The sequence below is a fragment of the Otolemur garnettii genome, unplaced genomic scaffold, assembly GCF_000181295.1.
Source record: "Otolemur garnettii isolate 467f Iridium unplaced genomic scaffold, OtoGar3 scaffold00041, whole genome shotgun sequence".
NCBI lineage: Eukaryota > Metazoa > Chordata > Mammalia > Primates > Galagidae > Otolemur > Otolemur garnettii.
In genome coordinates, this window is record NW_003852436.1 from 6,309,876 (window position 1) to 6,330,598 (window position 20,723).

Sequence of the window (20,723 nt, forward strand, 5' to 3'; positions counted from 1 at the left end):
CAATAATGATTTCAACCGAAAGGAAGTATTATGTGGGGAAAACACATAAAAATAAAATTTGCTCTCAGAAATATAATCCAAAAACAGAACGATGAAGTTTTATCACCACTAAAAGATTAAGGAAAATATTTTCAGCTCATACTTCCTGGTCTTTTCTTCTCCCTCCAGTTCCCACTGTTTGTTTAGTAGGTAATAATCAAATCTTATTTGAAAAGATGCCCGTAACAATCTTTAGAAACGTTTATTTTCATAATTCGGCACTGCTGCTTACCATGTAGAAGCTAGCCTGCCTTGCCTGGCATCTGTTTTCTCTGAACTAGTACATATGAACACCTCTACTAAGGTCCTCAAAGACCACATCACATGGTTTTAAGAGAATCAATAGATTAAAAATAAATGTAGAGATAAACTAGGCAGAGAAGATCCTTGCTCTTACGGCATTACATTCTAGTTTGAGAAATAAACATAAATAAACCAGAAGCAAAATAATAACACATATTAAGCAGAAGTTTAAACTGGATGATAGGATAGTGGCTGCCTGGCCACGGCGTAGCCACTGGAGGAGGGGTGGGAAAGGTCTTTGTGAGGCGTGAAGAAAGGCGGCAAGGTGTTCCAAGCAGAAGGAATGGCCAGTGCATAGGTTCAAAGGTGGGAATCAGCCTGGCATGTTTGAGAAATAGGAGTAAAGTCAGAGAGACGTAAATGCAATGGCAAGCAGGGAGGTGCGGGGAGGTGCGATGGACTCGAAGATAGAAGATATGGTGAAACAATCCTTTCGAAGAGGAGCGAAAAAACCCTATAAGGAATTATAGCAGGAGCTATTAAATGGCATTTTAAATTTGGGATCATGAATTTAAAACAAGGGAAGATCAATGTGTCCTGCTCTCTGAAAAGAAAAGCTCAGCTACTCTAGCAGAAGCATGACCGGCCTGGCCTTTGTGAAGGAAGTAAAGCGGAGACAGAGTGAAGTGAAGAAGCTGCGTTTTGCCAGGGAATGAGGCTAATGATAGGGTTAAGGAGTGTGAGCTGGGTCCAGCCATGACTGAGCCTTCCAGAGCAAGTGCAATAAAAGGAGAAATGGGGCTCAGTGCCCGTAGCGCAGTGGTTAGGGCGCCGGTCACATGTACTGGGGCTGCTGGGTTCGAACCCAGCCCAGGCCTGCTAAAAAACAAAACAACAACAACCAAATAGCTGGGCATTGTGGTGGGTGCCTGTAGTCCTAGCTACTTGGGAGGCTGAGACAAGAGAATCGCTTGAGCCCAAGAGTTTGAGGTTGCTGTGAGCGATGAGGTCACAGCCAGCACTTTACCATGGGATGACTAAGTGAGACTCTGTCTCAATAAAAGCAAAACAAAAAAAAAAAGGGGAGAAATGGGTGAAGAAGTTGATAATATTTGCAAAGGAAGGATTACAATGACAGCCTATGGAGTCTGGGTAAGAAAGGAAATAAAGTCAGGAGGATGGTGACTGATGGAAAGCAGGAGGGCCAACTGACCATCGTCTTGATGAGGCTGAAGATTACTGAATAAAGTGTGTGATCCTACAATGTGAGGAGGGGGAGAACAAGTGCACTCCTGGGGTTGACCATCAAGGTCACCCAGGCTTGTGGCTAGCCCTTTAGTACTTTTGTGTAGATTAGAAAAAAGAATCCCTTCTTTAATACACTTTATTTCCTCCTGTCCAAACAGTTTACAAGAAATATTCGAATCAAATGCCTATAAAGTGAGCACATGTCTTTGAAACATGTGCCCTTGTGCCCTACACAATTTGTGCAAATGTAGGTGAAGATGCCCTGAAAGGGATGATCGTAGGAGAAGGCGGCTGAGGCAGCTGCTTGCCCTGGAAATTCCTGCCTGTGGAGATGCTCGTCCTCCCACCTGGCCCTGGAGTACCTGAGGACAGCAGCCTGCCCACACGTGCAGCCGTACCCCTCACGTCAATGTGCCCTGGGCCACGCACAGCACCTTTCACCAAAGACTCACGCTAAGGAAGGTGATTGAAAATGTGGCTTTTCTTTCACAGAAAATTATGAATCATTTATTTTTCCTTGAACTACTATCTTAAAAAAAGATACATATTATTTTCATGTTTGTTTTGCAGGTAATCACTAAGAAAGAAAAAGCCCTTGTTATTGTGTATCTGCTATATACAGATCTAGAATGATCACCCTGAACAAATGGAGATCTGGGGAAAACGACTGCTGGGGGATCCCTGAGGGTACAGTCAAAGTTTTCTTCAGGCAATCTTTTCATACACCTTACACTGTACTGTTGAGTTTGGTATTAGTAATAAATACACCTATTAATAGTAACCTATGGAGACTACTACTTAGGGTGGGATAAGAGATTCAGTAAACAAACATGTATTGAGTGTCCACTGTAAGCAAGAAGATAGGAAGGTTAAGAACATATGGACTCTGCTTTTAGAAAGCTCACGGATAAATTATAATCACTCCTGATAAATATTATGAATCAAGCATGAGAAAAGTAGACTTTAGTCTCGGCCAGCGTTATCAGAGCAGGCAGTCTCCACATTGGAGGGGATCTTTGTACTGCGTCTTCGGGAGTGAGTAGAGTTTGCTGCCAGCAAAGGCCGCAGCAGTAAGATCACAGGCGGGGAGCAGTGAGGGGGCCGGGTCAGGTGAGGGATGGTGATGAGGACACAGCATGGAAAAAGAGGAACGCATGAGCAGGGGTGGTGGGAGGTGACACTGAAGAAGGAGATTGGGCCAAACTGTGAAGGACTTTGGGGCTGTGCAAGGAATTGGCAGCACGGAGTCACAGAAAAGTTTTTAAGGAGAGGAATGACATGATCTGATTTGGCTTTTTTTCGTAGAGACAGAGCCTCACTCTATTGCCTTCCGTAGAGTGCTGTGGCGTCACAGCTCACAGCAACCTCCAACTCCTGGGCTTAGGCGATTCTCTTGCCTCAGCCTCCCCAGTACCTGGGACTACAGGCACTTGCCACAACGCCCAGCTATTTTTTTGTTGCAGTTTGGCTGGGGCTGGGTTCGAACCCACCACCCTCGATAGACGAGGCTGGTGCCCTATTCACTGACCCACAGGCGCCGCCTGATCTGATTTGTTTTCAAGGACTACTCGGGGGCAGCAAAGGCAAGCTGCTCACAGCAGAGGGACAGATTCAGGAGGTGCAGTAACCGAGACCAGATGATGAAGGTGTTTCCCTCTCCAGCAGTGTGAACAGGGCCGCAGAGGAAAGATTTCTGAGGCAGAAATGGAGGAAAGTAAGGAGAGGGAGGAGGCAAGGCTGTTTGGTGGTTTCTAGATGTGGAGACTGTGCGTAGTGTTCATTAATTCCTAAGACAGGAATATAAGAAGAGGGGCAGGTAGATGCAAGTTTATAGATTCCCTCGTAGAAAAAGCCATTAAAGGACTATGGGAGGATACTTCAAAAACAAAAACAAAAAACTCCCCACACTACTTTCTGACTACCTTTATTACTTTACAATTTACTAAATGCTACTGAGCACACCAGGGTAAGCAAACCAACAAATCATCATTCTATCTGGATAAGTATTTTTGAATTACATGAATTATAAAATCCTCTACATAAAAAAACTGAATAATTTAAACACAATTTTTTTTTTGTCCAAATGTTTTAAGCCAAGCATTTATTATTAATAGGGACATTTCCAAGATATAAGAGGAGAATGTATAAGCCTGAAGTTACATAAAATTATTTTCAGAATCAAGAAAATAGTATAGATTTAAATTAATGCTACCCACAGCTTAAACTGTAGAGATAAAAGAAACAGGCAGATTGGGGCCTACCTCTATAAGGCCAAGGATACCCCTACCCCTTACTGATCGTAGAACTGTCCCTCACTCTTTCACTCACCCACTCACACCTAATTACTAGCTGCCTGTGGTCTGGGAAGGTAACGGTAAGCAGAACAAATAGAGTTCCTGCACTCGAGAAGCTTGGGGTTTAATGGTAGAAATTAATAGTTAACAAGCCAACAGAACATAGGTGCCAATTGTGAGAAGGGCCAAGGAAGAAGTCAAACGAGGTGCTGTAATGAAGAGTAACCAGGGAAATATACATGAGATATCTGATTCAAAGAAGGTATGACTCAGAGTCAAATGAGAAGGAGCTGATGGGGGTGAGTGGGCAGAAAGACATTCTTTCTTTCTGTATTTTTTTTTTTTTTTTGAGACAGAGTCTCTTACTCTGTTGCCCTGGGTAGAATACCGTGGCATTGTAGCTCATAGCAACCTCAAACTCAGGCTCAAGTGATCCTCTTGCCTCAGCCTCCTGAGTAGATGAGACTGCAGGTACCTGCCACGACACCCAGCTTTTTCTAGTTGAGATGGGGTGTCACTCTTGCTCAGGCTGGTCTCAAACTTGTGAGCTCGGGTGATCCTCTCGCTTTGGTCTCCCAGAGTGCTAGGATTATAGGTATGAACCACCGTGCTCAGCCAGAAAGACATTCTGAACAGAAAGAACAAGGCTAGAGGTAGGGAATCTGGCAGCGGTTTGGGAGGTGGTCAGGGATGGAATCCTCTTTCAGAGTCCCGTCATGTCATCAGCACTGTGGTAGACTTGTTTTTTTAAGCATTGCTTTCTATTTAATTAAATGGTAGGTTCTGCATGTTTTTAAATCCTCACTTTTTATGTTTATATTAAATTTAGTACCTTTTCTAAGTACAAAATTAAAAAAAAAAAGTGTCGTGGATGTGTGGTACCAACCAGACCCATCTCTTTGGGAAGGAGCTGCTTATACCCACAGCTGCAGGAATTGTTGAGTGAATCAAAGATTTCAGTGGAATTTCCCTTTGGTACTTGCCCTCAGAGGAAGAAAGCTGACTACCCCAAGGTCACACCCCTCACGGCGGGTAGGAGGGAAACCAGCATCTAAGACTGGTCAGTGCAGGAGGGTAGAGACCAGAAGCTCTTATCTAAGGCAGGACAAGGGGTCACGCTGGCTCCAAAGCTCCCCAGGGATCTACTGAGGCCTCTGCTGGGACTCCATCACCTCATCCTCCCATCTTCACTCCCCTAAAGGTGCTCATCCCGAGGTGACTCCCCAGGACACTTGCTACACAGAAACTCCTGTCTCAAGAGTCTATTGCTCAGGGAATCGGGCTTAAGACTGCATGTAAATAGTTCATGTCTATTCTTAGATGTTTACAGTCAATATTGCAAAGAGCTGCTTGCAGTTCAGTATTTTCAGGGAATTTGATGATGACGATGGTGATGATGATATTGGAATATAATAGCACTTACCTGTGTCAGGCTCTATGACAAGAACTTTAAGTGCATGAATAATTCACTTAATCCTCACAAAAACTCTTAAAGATGATGCCATTATCATAATATTTAATACATTATGATTCTGGGAGGATTAAATAATTTGCCTGTAATCACATAGCTAATAAAAGGCAGAACTAAGTCTAGAATCTAGGAGCTTTTAAACTAAAGTCTGCGCTCTTAACTAGCATCTAACACACGGCTTTCCCAAGACTCACTCATTTTAGTTGTACGTTAAATTCTATACGCTGTTTCTGAGGCATCCTACGATTTTAAAGAAAACAAAACAAAGAAACTCTGGTTTTAAAGTTTGTATGCTACTCATTAAATTATATGCTTACTATTGACTTGTCATAAGAGGTTAAAATAGAAGAACTTGCATTAGTACAATTGAATCAAAATGAAAAAGGAAACTTTAAATTTTCTAAGATCCAGTTGTAAGAGGCAATAGGATTTACTACATCACTTACATGATTACAAATGTAAGTGTGGTCGGAAGGGTCTGTGGAGAAGCCAACAAAAGACAGATCCTTGCCCCCAACAATGGTTACAAACACTGAGCCCTTATCAGAAGTTGCCAAATTAGGTAATGATTTGCTAGATGCTTCCAAGGGAGCTGTGTAGCTACAAATGAAAGATAATAAATTTTAAAAACCAAGATTCTCCTATACCCCATGATTGCATTAATGTACACAGCTATGATTTAATAAAAAAAAAATTGAGATTCTCTGCAGGGGTACCTATATATAGCTAATCACAAAGCAGATTAATAGTAATTTAAAAATTAAAAAGATGAGAATATTGTGATTGGTGGAACCTTGTGTTTTTAGTCATGCATTTCCATTTAATTGTTTCCTCCTTTTGAATGTCCTTTCTCAATTGCCCTAATTTCATATGAGATTTCAAAATTTGACCTATAAAAAGAAGATCAGATAGAATTGGAGACCATACCTGTCCAATAATGAGAGGAACCACAACAGTCATAAAAAGCTGAGAAAAAATTGATGTAAAAGGCACAGTAGAGGATGAGCCAAGCTGCAAAATAAGAAAACAGATGTTAGAATTGCTTTGAATCCGTTATCCAATATTGGTGCTAATTAAATCACAACACAAATGAATTCTTTCATATGAATCTATTCTCTCAACTTTGGTAGCTTTCTACAAAGAGCAAGAGGAGTTACCTTGAATTTTCTTTTTTTAAATTTTATTTATTTATTTATTTATTTATTTTTTTGAGACAGAGTCTCAAGCTGTCCCCCTGGGTAGAGTGCCACGGCATCACGCTCACAGCAACCTCCAACTCCTGAACTCAAGTGAGTCTCCTGCCTCTGCCTCCCAAGTAGCTGGGACCACAGGCGCCTGCCACAACGCCCGATCTTTTGGTTGCAGCCATCATTGTTGTTTGGCAGGCCTGGGCTGGATTGGAACTCGCCAGCTCAGGTGTACGTGGCTGGTGCCTTAGCCGCTTGAGCCACAGGCGCCGAGCCCCTGAATTTTCTAAATTCAACACACAAAACAATCTGCTGAGTATTTGAATGTATAATTTTTATTGAGAGACTAACATTAAAATAATGTCTGCAAACTGCTTATTGAACACATTTCTGAATTATAAAGTCATTCTGTGTTCATGCTGTCTACAGAGGGTACCCAAAAATGTATACACAATTTAAGAGATATTACCTAGGTATTAATTTTCAAAGTTGAATTGAAGGTATCATTACCAGTCAAGTGTACCTAGATATGCTACTTATACACGTGTTACCTACAATTAGTATACTTTTGGGGAATGATTGATTTTACTTCCAATAAGATATCTTAAAATATGTATATATATATATATGTATATATATATATGTTTTGGTACCCCCGGTATAATCACAGGGTATGATATTTCATCTGCAATCGTGGTTTACATAATTTTTATTTCACCTGTCTGTAGATACCTAAAATAAACAAATATGGCTCAGTTTCTGATCAAGATAATATTTTTATTTGTTTAAATGAACTAGTTTCTAACCTTCCTACTCCTTCAAAACAAAGATAACGAGTCTCAGACCCTTTAGAGCTTAATCTTGCACATAGTCTAGCAAAGGTGAAATCCTGAAGCATAACTTATTTTTCAACCTAAAACATCAACATACCTCTCCTAAATGTATATGGCATAACGCTGATCGTGATTCCTATTTTTCTCCTTCATTTTTCTGTTTCTTTCTTTGCTAACAATTGCGATCTCTGCTTCATAAAGAATTTATTTCCTATAGCACAAGAGTGCTTACCTGAGCATACAGTAACTAATACATTCACGTTAGCCGCAATCAGCATGAATCTCTAAGTCTTCCTACTAACTTTATAATGTCTTTCAAAATCCCCTCTGGACAAACAATACCCTATTCTATATTCTAGAGATGTTTCTCTCTTTCACGAGTCCCTTTTGCAACCAGATTCCCCCAAATCATCAATAATTCTCTCCCTGGCCCTTGGAACTTCTATCTTTCCCCTTCAGACCAAACCTCAATTTTCATGTTTACCTAAGTTTAGCTGAACTTGGAAATATCTTTTGGAGAATAACTTTTGTGGAAGGACATTGAGGTGGTGATGACTGAAGGCAGAGAATATCAAATAAAACAAATCAAATATTCAAATAAATTAAGTCAATAGCTCTGCATGAAGTGATAGGGGAGAATTGTAACCAGTAAAAACTCAGTGAAGGGGGTCAGGCAGAACAAGTGAAACCCGTGAACCACAGAGACAGGATCCCAGATGTGTTAAATGTCATGTGGTTGTTAGATGTTTCTTTTTATGCAACACCAAATATTACAAGCTAATAATTATACCTGATCTTACAGCAACTATGACTTCGAATCATACAGTATTTAACAAATACATTCTCTTCACAAACATTAACCCTAAGGATGTTCCTGGGGCAAGATTTGGAAAAAAAAAAAAAAAAATATATATATATATATATACACATACATATATATATATATATATAAAAAAAACAGAAAAACCAAGGCATTAGATGAATAGAAAATGAAACTTTCAAAAACAAAGTTTTCAAATTCAAAAATGTTCACCTCAGTACTCTATTCATAAGGTTTACATTGCTTAGAGAAAGGCAGCAGGATTCAGAGTTAAATCCTCATGTAAAAGGTGACAAATCCCGCCTGGAATCTCATGAGTGATCTCACTTATCCCTGGCTCCTCTATCTATCTCAACTTTATTAACATGTTTAAAAGAACATGTCACACTACATTCCCCCATAAGTCTTCCAAAAATAAAGAAAAATCTATTTCAATTTTTGTTTTCTAGTTTGTTTTCTGAGACAGTCTCCCTCTGTTACTGTGGGTAGAGTGCCCTGGCATCAGCCTAACTCACAGCAACCTCAAACTCCTGGGTTCAAGTAATCCTCCTGCTTCAGCCTCCCAAGTAGCTGTGACTACAGGCAACGACCACAGTGCCCAGATAGTTTTTCTATTTTTAGTAGAGATTGGGGTCTTGCTCTTGCTCAGGCTGGTCTTGAACTGCTGAGCTCAAGCAATCCACTAGGATTACAGATGTGAACCACCACACCGAGCCTTCAAATCTGAATTGTTTTTAAAAATATTATGCATTTTAATTCTGCTGTCTTTCCCATCATTAACATTGGCATGTTCAATATTTGGAAAATTCTTGTTTCTAGAAGACAGTGGTACAAGCCTATGGGTTGAAGAAAAGGTTGTCTATGATCTCTGAGGTCCCTCTGTCCTCTAGAAGGCCTATGATCTCTGGAACACAGGCGAGAGCAGCCTTCCTGGGAGGCCCGGTCAGATCAGAGATGGAAGCCATCTAACCAGGGATATAATTAATGGGGTACAAGAAGCCAGATGAGGTATGGCAGAGAAGCAAGGGAGGAAACCCCGCAGGACGGCTCCCTTAGAAGTGGCTCTGGGAGCAGGGAAACCTCAGCACTGCAGTCTAATTTGGCATAAGTCCTTTCTTTTGAATCAGCCACCAGACCTGTCGCCACGGTCAGTGTGAAGATGCAGAGAGACCCTTAGGGAAGTTACTGAAGCTATGAAGTGTGCCCTGGCATCCATAAGACAGAACAGCAAGCATCTGGCTCAGGGCAGCTTAGGAAAACAAGACTAGAAAAGCGTAAGACCCAATCATTTTAGATGCAGAACTGACTTTAAAGCATTAAGGAAATACGCTGCCAGGGATATTTGGTTCTTTGTGTTTTAAAGATAAAATAATGTTGTGGTTTCTATTGTAAGGAGCAATGTATTTATTGTAAGAAGCATCAACAATTTGCAGGTATAGCCTGCAGGTTCAGAATAACCCTGCAGGAAGCAAGTGCTCGGGGCTTGTCTCAGCTACTTTGGCAGATTCAGAGGTAGCAGGTCTCACACTGCCAGCCTGTGCTTGACGATACTGCACATTAAACAATCCAGTCACTGGCTCCTTTCTTGTAGGACTTTGTTGCAAGGACCTTAAATATGTAGGACTTTAAAGCAAAAAAACTTACCATGAGGTTGGGGTGGGCAGAAATGACTCACAAAAATTCAGTATGTGTGACTTGAGGATCTTTGTGCTTAATCATCCCAGGGGTCACTGAGTGCTTCCTGTGAGCCAGGGGCAGGTTCCAGGCATTGGGGTGACAATAGTGGACAGAACACGAAACCCGTCCTGTCAGGCAGCTGCGTTTTGAAAGTTGAGGTCTGTGTGCATGCCTGCCCATCACAAATTCACAAGTATCGCTCCTGTCTCTGGAATGTCGCTTCCCCTGCTTACAACTGGAAAAGTTCTAGTGTTTTCCAAGACTGGGTTCAAGCATTACTTCTTCAGGAATTCTGTCCAAACCCTCTTCCCAAACTCCAACTTGGCCATGCCCTCTCTTGTGAATCAATGAGAGGTGATGAGTGATGGCAGAGAATGTGAAGTAAAACCAACCAAACATTCAGATAAATGAAGTCGACGGCTCTGAATGAAGTGCTATGGGAGAACTGTTTTCACTGACTTATGCATTAATGGTTTACCAAAATCTGTTTCCAGTGCAGAATCCTTGGCTGCTGCCAGGAGTCTGGGTGCTCCGGCAGGTCGGAACGCCACCTTAGTCACACTCATGTGCCTTGGGCGAGCAGGGTGACTGTGTGCTACATCGAGGGCAGTGGTTTTCAAACTTCAGCAACAAGAGGGCTTATTAAAACAAATTGCCGGGCCCCACTCTCAGAGGTTCTGCCTCGGAAAGCCTGGGAGGGTGAGGCAGGGTGGTAACAATTTGCCTTTCTAACAAGGCCCCAGGTGCTGCTGCTGGAGCCACTGACTTGGGGTTCACACTATGGGAACCACTCATTTAGTACAGTTAGTGCTCAGCAAAAGTATGTCAATTAGGGGATGACTACAACACACAGGTAGGAAGAGTGTGTCTATGTTTTCTTTCCATCCTTCTAACTTCATTTAGACAAATTACATCAAATCCCTACTTAGCTCACAGACCCAAGAAAGGATCCTTAGCTTGGTCTCCCTCCCACTGTCTCCTGTGACTACAGCAGCAATGTTGATTGTGCAGACACGGCTTTAAATGCTTCATGCCTGGCGAGGGACTGAATCCTTACAGCAGCCCTTGAGGTGGGTCTCATTATTACCCCCATTTTCCTATGAGGCAATAGTGGCGCAGCACAGCACTAAGTATAAATAACTTGGACAAGGTCACCACAGCCTGGGAAATATCAGAGCCGGGATCTGAACCCAGAAGTGCAGCTCTAAAGCCCTCACACTGGGTCCTCACCTCTACTACCCGTTCATTACACACGGCACAGAGCAGTGATGGGGGGCAGCAGGGGAAGCCAAAGCTGGGCTCCCCTTTTCTGCCCATGTGATGGAAGGAGAAGGTATGGGGGGGTGGGGCTGCATGGAGATGGGGGACTGCAGGGCAGGCACGCAGGCAGGCAGGCAGGAGCCAGAAGAAAGAGAAAAAATAAGAGAGAAAAAGTGGGGTGCAAGGCTCGATAAGAATGATTCATGGTGCAACCTTCCTCAACTGGGGTTCCTGACTTGAACCACAGGGCACAGGAAGTTAATTGGGTGACCAGCCATTTTCTCAGCTCTCTCAAGGATGGTACCAAGTAGACCAGGGAAGATGGATTAGAGAGACGTTCATTCAATCCACACAATGGATGTGAATTAAGGACCTCAGGGCTCAACGCTCTAAACTGGCGGAGAGAGGCTGAATGAAAGCAGGATTGATTGCGATTCATCCATTAATAGAAACTATTTTATTTAGAAACAATCTGGGGGGCCAGTTGGTAAAAGCTGGGGATAAGCTAACTAGACTCAGAAAGACAAGTACCAATTCTTGACGAAGAGCCATTGACTGTGGAATCGTAGTTATCAACCTACAGTTAGAAAACAGATGGTGCATTTTAAATCACTCCTGTAAGTGAGCTGACCTGTAAATTGTCATTAATGCACCAGTTCTTCACTTGCGCTGCTGTGTAACCAGCCTTTTATCTCCTATCAGGGAAATCCATTAGCCACAGGCATCTCCACTATTTGTGTCTCTTCTCAGCTATTAAAACATTATTGTATTAAATAATTCACCCTTGATGATTGGTCTTCCCTTTCATTAGCACTACATTCAGGGAGACATAAGAATAGATATTTACAGTATTTATACGTAGAATGATGAATGTGAATTTTTCTTTTTTTTTTTTTTTTTGCTAGAAAACCAGGAAGCAGCAGCTTCAGACCTCGAGCATATTTTGCTCTCTCACTGTCCAGCTTCCACAGAGCCCAGTCCTAGGGAGGAGGGGAGGGAGGAAGGGACTTTCTTACTGTTGGATCAATCTTTCTTGGACCCACACAGAAACACCCATAACACCCATAGGCCCTTCCTGTCACAAAGATAAGCATTTTCTCAGAAGGGGGAGTCTCCACAGACCCCAATTCCTGAACTTTTCAGAATTCTCTTTCCCCACAAGCTATAGTTCAGCCTTCCCTTCATTCCCTGACGGCCTCCTCTCCCAGGGATATGTGCAAACTAGACTGACTGTTTATACAGAATTTCTGGGTAGGATGTATACCAGGTGATAGACTTGAGGTAGAAATGACTGATTTTGAGCAAACTTGGGAATAGGGTAGTTAAACAGCCATACTGATTCAGCTGCACGTATCGAGCTAAAATTAAAATTGGGTTATTATATGGAAAGTATATATTTAGTAGAGGAAATGATCTTTTTGATATCTAAATGTATGATCGTCTTCCTTCTCTCAAGAAATAAAAAAAACTGGCTTTAAAAGATTTTTTTAAAGACAAAAAATCATGTAAAACATGACTTCACTTTTCTTTTTGTTACAAGCTAGTTCATTGATTTTCCATTTTATTGGGGTAAAATTGAATGAGGTATCATTTTTATTTAACTGTATATAATTTTATGGCATAGAATGAAATATTTTGATGTTGTGATTACCACACTCACGCTATTTGGCATATCCATCACCTCACAGTTACCTTTTGCTGTGTGTGGTAAGAATACTCAACATCTCCTCACTGAGCAAATTTTAACTATGCCTTATACTATTATTAAAGAGTCACCGTGCTGTACCTTAGGTGTCCAGAACCTCCCCGCCTGACAACTGCAAGTTTGTATCTTTGACCAGCATCTTCCCATTTCCCCAACCTCCTGACCACGGGTAGCCACCCTTCTACTCTGTTTCTTTGAGTTTGACTTTTTAGATTCCACATAGAAGTGAGACCATGTAATATGTTCTAGCAGCCCATATAGCCTATGGCTAGGAGGAGTGAGTTATAGGAAATACCTGTAACGGAACACCTTGGTGAAAAGGGCATGGAGAGAGATTTGGTTCTAACAAGCATGAGAGAGCTCGCGAGATGAGAGCATTGGTGAATTGGCAGTCTCTACACCTGTGGTGTTGAGAGGCACAAGCTCGGCCTTATATTAGGCTGGGGGAGCAGGCAGACAAGAGGCATGGGCATTCTATTACAGACACACTTACTCTGACTCTGTCTCCTCTCCTGCCTGCAGAACACCAGCATGGCGTCTCTCTGCTGAAGATTACTAAGCTCTGCCAAAGACTAAGATCTATCTGTTCTGCTTTACTCTAAGACACACACAGACACTCTCTCTCCAGCTAAAGTAGATAGCCCTCAAGCACCTAAGAGAAACTGTTCTTAAGCAAGGTAGCTTAGCAGTCTGCGTCTAGGACCTACCTAAGCCGGGTCCAAGACCTGGCCAGTCCCAGGCCCTGACAAGTGGTGTCAGAAGCAGATCCTGACAATATTTGTCTTTCTGGGTCTGGCTTGTTTCATTTAGCATAATGTCCCCTAGATTTACCCACGGTATGCGCTAGTTTAAAATGTAAGATGAGAAAGTTCCCTTCTAATAGTTTTGATGAAAACTTAATGTGTGCGGTCATTGTTTCTGGTTACACCTCTCAGACTCTGTAGTGAACTGTGCCACAGTGAACTGTGAACTGTGAATTGGCTTATCCTAACCCAAAGAGGAAAGCTGCGGGACCTTCAGGACGTGCATGGCTGGAGGCAGACATACTCAGAGGCATCTAGGAACAAACTTTGTTCCCTATTTTCTGACCAAAGGATTTGGTCTTGTCAATTTCCAGTTGGTCCAGGAACCAATGAGCCTGCTATAGCAAAATATTCTCTTCCACAGAACGAATGCTGAGTTCCTCCAGCTTGGGCACCAACAGGAAAGGGTCTGGCCAGGAATTAGTGTTGCCTCAACTGTGCTGGACCTTACCTGCTTAGGGAGCACCTTAGTGGTGGGTGCTGAAGAGGGAACCCAAGGACAAGAGAAAAAGCCTGGCTAAGATTGTGCTGTCACAGCTCATTCTGTGTCTGAGCAGTCCAGACCAGCAGTTGGAGTTGGCCTCTCTGGGTCAGTGGTCCTTAATGGGGGAAAGGAGTTTGTCAGTGTTGCATTTGAAAACTGCCTACTAGGACACTTCCTCTACCTTGGAAGATGAGCTAGTCTCAAGAGATTTGCCGTCACTTGCTTTAGAGCAAACACTATGGCGCACAAGGTGGAGAAATTGGCTTAACATGAAGCCACTGCAGCAATCCAATGGCTAGTTTCTTCTAAAGTGTTTTCTGTTTTGTTATCATTTTATATATCTCATACATGTGTGACCATTAATTATGCAACCATAATATTTGTTTCCAATAGGGTATTGTACATGATACTAAGAGCTATATACATGAGTTTTGTTTATAGTGATGAGATCTGATGTTGAGGACTTTTCTATCACAGGCAACCAATTACTAGGAAAACTAGTTACCTTGGACGCTGACCCCAATCTCTTTCTCTGATTTGGACCTCTCTCTTCTATGACCTCTTATTAAATTCAGTTTGAATCACACAGTTTAACAGTTGATTTTTAGTCTAAATTTCTTCCACATGTTTGATTCCTGATTATCTAAATTTTAAGTTTCTTCAAGGTAATTACCATGCCTTATTCTTTTTTATCTTATCTATGTTACCTAGGATATAAATGTTTCAGAAAAAGTAACTGCATGCTGATAATACATCTTAAAACAAACTGTGTCTCCTGGAGGCATGCTTTGTAAGCGTAATCTGGAAAGAACATTGAAGAGGAGGCAGACTCAGGCTGAAAGCTTGTGTTTTTTTAGCAGTTGTACACTCTCAGTTGAGTTACAAAACCTCTGAACTTAAGTTGTCTCATATAAGTGAGGATAATATCTCTAAGGTAGTCATACTTGTTATATGAGATCATGTATAAAATACACACAACAGCTACTCAATAAAAACTATTCAAACCTATTGAATTTAAGAACTAATGAAATGGAAACTAATAGGAGAGACAGATCATTGGAACATAGCTTGGAAACAGAGCGTGGTACATATGTTGTGTACACATGTGTTTCGGTTTCTGTGCATACACACACGTTTACAGGCATATGTGTTTACCAGTATGCAGGAGTCCAATGATTGCACAGTCTTACGAATATCTACTTGTTGAGGTGCCAGATTTCTAACATGTGAAATCAGTTCACTAACAGCAGAGCCAGCAGTGTCCCCACTTCCTTAAGGGGTGCTTACATGATTCTGAACGGGTGACCATGTCAGTGAGTGTTTGTAAAATATCCTAAGGCAGGGTTGTCAGAACTTTTTTCCCCCCTGTTGCACATTGGAAGAGTCAGGGTTGTCATAGGCCACACATTAAATACACAAACACTAATGAAAGCTGATTAGTAAAAAAAAAAAAAAAAAAAAAAGGTCCATGCATTTTGTGACATCCCATACCACGACAAGCAAAAACATTCTCACAAAATCAGCGTGCAGCCCGTGGGCTGCAATTTGGACGCCCCTATGAGGTGTTGATGTGACTATGCCCATGTATGGAGACGGTGTCATCTATGAACTCTGCGAACATGACTTTTAGCAGTGGTCAAAGTTTGCATTGTACATGTTTCAAGAGGTCATCACATTCAATTGACCTTCACAGCTGTGGGGAATGAAAGTGATGCCTTGGTTTGACGTTCTGATGGCACACACTTGAAATGTTATTGACCTTTCTCTGCCAATCATGAACTTATTTAAATAAACTGATGGTCTGAGAATTTGGGACTTGAGACTATGATAATATCATCCAATACGTGTATGAGGTTTCCTTAGATCACAATTACACAGAATTAGATCCACCTGTTTCTATCGTGTGACCGGTTCTCTGTGACTTCCTTTGTCTTAACTTTCAGGGAGAGTAAGAGAGAAGTCTAGACATATACACAGTTTCCTTTAATTCCTCTTCTAGGAGTAAGTCTAGACATATACACAGTTTCCTTTAATTCCTCTTCTAGGAGTAATTCCTCTTCTAGGGTGGAGTTGGGAAGAAGGTGTGAGCTGACTACTATGGAGACTTCAGGGGATCAGGGGTCCACAGAAGGAGGGACTGCAGATTTCCTGATTGTCCGTGTACTGTTCACCGAGATTTAAAACCCAACTGCCTGACGTCACAGCCAGCATGCTTAACTAAGCCCTACGGCCTCTTCACCTTAACTACCATACCATGCTCCTTTTCAAGTTTTAAAATCTCTCCTTCAATCTTCTCTATTATGTGCTGCTGAATAGCGCTATAAAAATGACTGCTAAACATAGAGTTAGGGATAAGGCAAAGGGGAAAATATGCAAGTTTTAAGTGATGTTAAGATAGCAGAGAGTGAGAACCATGCAAATGAAAGGGTCTGATGTGAGAAGAAGATCCCTTGAGAAGTGCTGGAAGTTTCCATCTAACTTCTCCTCAAATTATAAATTTTTTTTCAGTGTATAATTTATTGTAAAAAAAAGACTTCAATTTAATGAAATGTTTTCTATATTACTAATCTTTCAAGTATTATGATACTTTTGCTGTTTAAAATTTCTACCTTGAACTTTAATTATCTGTGCATGTATCTGATTTTCTCTATTAAACCATGAGCTTTTTAAGGGAAGACTCAATGGCAGACTTTGTAATATTCACTGTACATAGTAGGTCCTCAAACATTGAACAAAAAATGGAAATTTTATTTAATATTATTGAAAAAGCTGTAACTGATTTCTCATAGCAAATAAGAGGTAAGATTTTATGAGTGAGGTTGAGTTCCTAACCTTCTAACCATTCATTCATCATCTGAACCATTCTAATCATTCACTATTCATCCACCTTTCTATTGCTCTGCTTCCAACAAATATTTATTGAATACTTGGCACTGAAGAAAAGGTAATGCATAAGACACGTACAGTTCCTGGCTTGGTAGAAGTTAAAATCCAGTGGATGTAATTACCACCTGTAACATTGTTTCATTAGGAAAATTAATATGAATTTATAAGTAGAGTTTTTAATGCTGGACAAGGTCTTAATTTATCTGCACAGAAACACCATGACCTGAGGTATATCTATTGACAAAATAAAGAAAAACAATAATTCTCATCCTAGCAAAAATAAGAGGAGCATTATCAAGATAATTTAGGTAATATACATAAAAGTACTTTGAGTCTGCTGTGATCTGAATGTTTTTGTTACCCCCAAATTTGCACCTAACTTCCTAGGTGCAGGAGTTAGGAGGTAAGGCTGTTGGGAAGTGATTGGGTTATGAGGGTGGAGTCCTCATGAATTAGTACCCTTATAAAAGAGGCCCTAGAGGGCCAGCTTGCCCTTGCTGCCATGTAAGGACACAGCAAAAAGGACCACCAGTGAGTCAGAAAGTGGGCCCTCATCAGACACTGAATCTGGCTTGATCTTGGAGTTCCTAGCCTCCAAAACTGAAAGAAATACTATCTGTTGTTTATGAGCCACTGAGTTTATGGAGATTATATACTAATTTCTACTACTTTCTAAAACACATTCTTTGCTAGACTTACAGGACACCAAAATCTCTTAGTGTTCTGATCTGTTAATACTGCAGTGCCTTAGAACTCGTCCTGTGATATCTTTCTTTCTCTGTTTTCATTCTCTTATAGTCTTAACTTAAAATCCATCATGATGCTGACTTTTCCCAAATGTATATCTCTAGTTCAGACCTCTCTCCTGAATTCCAGACTCATATAGCCAATTGCTTACTTGATGTCTCCACTTAGATGTCTGCAAGGAGTTCAATCCAAGCAGATCCCATACTGAACTCTTTACGATTCCTTCAACCTGTTCAACCCTGTAGTCTTCCCTTTCTTAGTAAATGGCAATTCCATCCTTCCAGTTGCTCAGGTGTGGAGTCATCCTCGACTCTTTTCTTTCCCTCATAACCTTCACTCATTCTCTCAGTTCTACTTTTAAGTCCTACTTCCAATTACTTTCCATCAGTTTAACTCAACCATCCACTCTGGCCCATGCTTACAGCATCTCTTGCCATGATATTGCATTAGCTTTCTTCCTTTTTTTTTTCCCCTGGAGATAGAGTCTCAAGGTATTGCCCTAGGTAGAGTGCCGTGGCATGATAGCTCATAGCAACCTCCAACTCGGGCTCAAGCAATCCTCTTGCTTCAGTTTTTCTATTTTTACTAGAGAGGGGGTCTTGGTTTTGCTCAGGCTGGTCTTGAACTCATGAGCTCAAGCAATCCACCTGCCTCAGCCTCTCAGAGTGCTAGGACTACAGGTGTGAGCCACTGCACCTGGCTGCATTAGTTTTCTAACTGGTCATCCTTCCACCAAGATACCCTTAATGTCTTCTCAATCCAGCATCTAGAATCATCCTTTAGAAATGTATGGCAGAATATACCATGCCCTTGATCAAAACCCATCTAATGGTTTTTATCTCTTTCACACTAAAATTCCAAGTCTTTATAAAGTACTTTAAGGTACTATAATCAGGGGTGTCCATCCTGGGGACTTGTGGGCCACATGCTGATTTTGTGAGGATTCGTTTTGCTCTTTCGTGGTGTCAGATATCATGAAAAATGTGCGCAGACCTTTTTCTTTTTTCTTTTTTGCTAATCTTTTTTTTGAGACAGAGTCACATTATGTCACCCTTGATAGAGCGCCGTGGTGTCACAGCTCACGGCAACCTCAAACTCTTGGGCTTAAGTGATTCTCTTGCCTCAGCCTCCCAAGTAGCTGGGACTATAGGCACCTGCCACAATGCCTGGCTATTTTTTTGTTGTTGTTGTTGCACTTGTCATCATAGTTTAGCTGGCCCGAGTTGGTTTTGAACCCACCAACCTTGGTGCATGTGGCTGGCACCATAACCACTGTTCTACGGGCACCAAGACAGTTAATCATCTTTTGTTAGTGTTTGTGTAGTTAATGTGTTGCCCAGCACAACTCTTAGGTTTCTAATGTAAAGCAGAAAAGAAAAGTTTGGACACCCCTGACCATAGGACCTATATCATTTGCCTCTGTTCTATCTTTGACATCATCACTAGTTCCTCTCCCCCGTGCTCACTTTATTCCAGCCACACTTGCCTCCTTCAAGGCAAGGACACCAGGCGCACTCTCAGGACCTTTGCAGTTGCTGTTCTTCCACCCAGAACATGCTAGCCCCAGAAGGCTCACTCCCTTAAATCTTCTAGGCCTTTGCTCAAATGCTGTTTTCTCAGTGAGTCCAAAACTTGACCACACTATTTAAATAAAACCCTCCACCCCTAACTCACTTCTGTAGTTTTCATTCCTCCTCCTTACTTTATTTTTCATTTTAGCATTCATCACCCACCTTACACATTATATTTTTACCTATCTGTAGTATATAATCTCTGTGAGAGAATAGACATATCTATTTTGCTTATTGCTATATATGTAGCCCCCAGGAAAATGCTGAGCATATCGGATGAATTCAACACATATCATTGAATGAGTAATGCGTACATTTAAATGAAATTTAAATGACTTCTTTTGAAAAAATTTGCAATGAAAAGAGAACACAGAAGTAGAGTGCAGGTAGGATATGGTTTAAGACTTACGATGTGTAATATTACTGAATGCTTATATGCTACTGGAAATGACCCAGCAGAGAGAGAGAATGTGATAATATAGGAGAAAGAGAGAACTCTGTGTGAACGGTATCAGTAAGTAGGGTATATGAGACAGAGTAACTGAAGGGAGTGAAGACAGTTTAGCTGTAGAAATAGGAGAAAAGGCAAGAATACAGCTACAGATGCAGGTAGCTAGGATCATGTGAAATTCCTCTAATTGCTTTGTATATTCTCATCAGCTAATTTCCTTTCTGCATTATGTGCTATGAAAAAAAGGGGGGCACTGGAGATTTGAGAGGCAAGGAGAATGTGTGGAATGATTCTTCAGTCTGGATAGTGGAAGAGTGAATTAATTAAAGGAAGGTAGTAGGATTTTCAGGCTCACTTACATTTAATTGTCATGAAGTTCAAATGGGCGCAGTCAAAACGGCCGTGTGCGCGCTCTAGTGAGTTCAGGTACAATGCAGGAAGGTGCAGAAGCAGGTTTCAGCACCCACCTCTGGGAGCAGTAAGAGATGAGCAAGATTGTGGATGGAGTATACAATAACAGAATGATAATGAGGGACCCTGAGATCTAGGCTAGGTGAGATGGGAAATGCGGGCAGAAGGATGACGGCAGGAGGGGGATAGCTGTGAAAGACACACAACTGATAGACACTGTGAAGGGGATAAGGTAGAGGAACTGGCCATTCCAGTGAATCTGGAGAATTGTGATTTGGGGAGTAAAACACAAGATAGGAACTTTGGATATTTGAAAATGAGATTATGGAGAGATAAGTTATTGGTATAACAAAGTGAAGGGTCTGGGTAGTTGGTTGAGATAAAATGAAGGGCAAGCTTGGAGATGAGGTCAAGAATTTAGAGGGCAGGATATTGGAAAGATCATCTATCTGAATATTGAAAATACCAAGAATTAGAATTGTGTACTGATATAAAGGAAACAATGTGGAGATGTTACCAGGACTGATGGTGACCTGGGGTTCTATTAATAACTGCAACAAAGAGGAGTAGCAGGTGAATTTGTTGTGTTGGTC

The 20,723-nt window shown here is 41.4% G+C and overlaps 1 protein-coding gene across 2 annotated transcripts in view; it reads right to left on the reverse strand.

The window, feature by feature from the left end:
* Positions 1–20,723, reverse strand: part of SLC10A7 (solute carrier family 10 member 7) — a 298,910-nt gene that overhangs the window by 44,728 nt on the left and 233,459 nt on the right. Inside the window, exon 7 of one of the 2 annotated variants that reach the window (XM_003790202.3) lies at positions 6,223–6,306. The exons of the other annotated variant lie outside the window; for it this stretch is intronic. Coding sequence (XP_003790250.1) covers positions 6,223–6,306 — 84 coding nt within the window. The remainder of the gene's footprint in view (positions 1–6,222; positions 6,307–20,723) is intronic. 2 annotated transcript variants of the gene reach the window in all.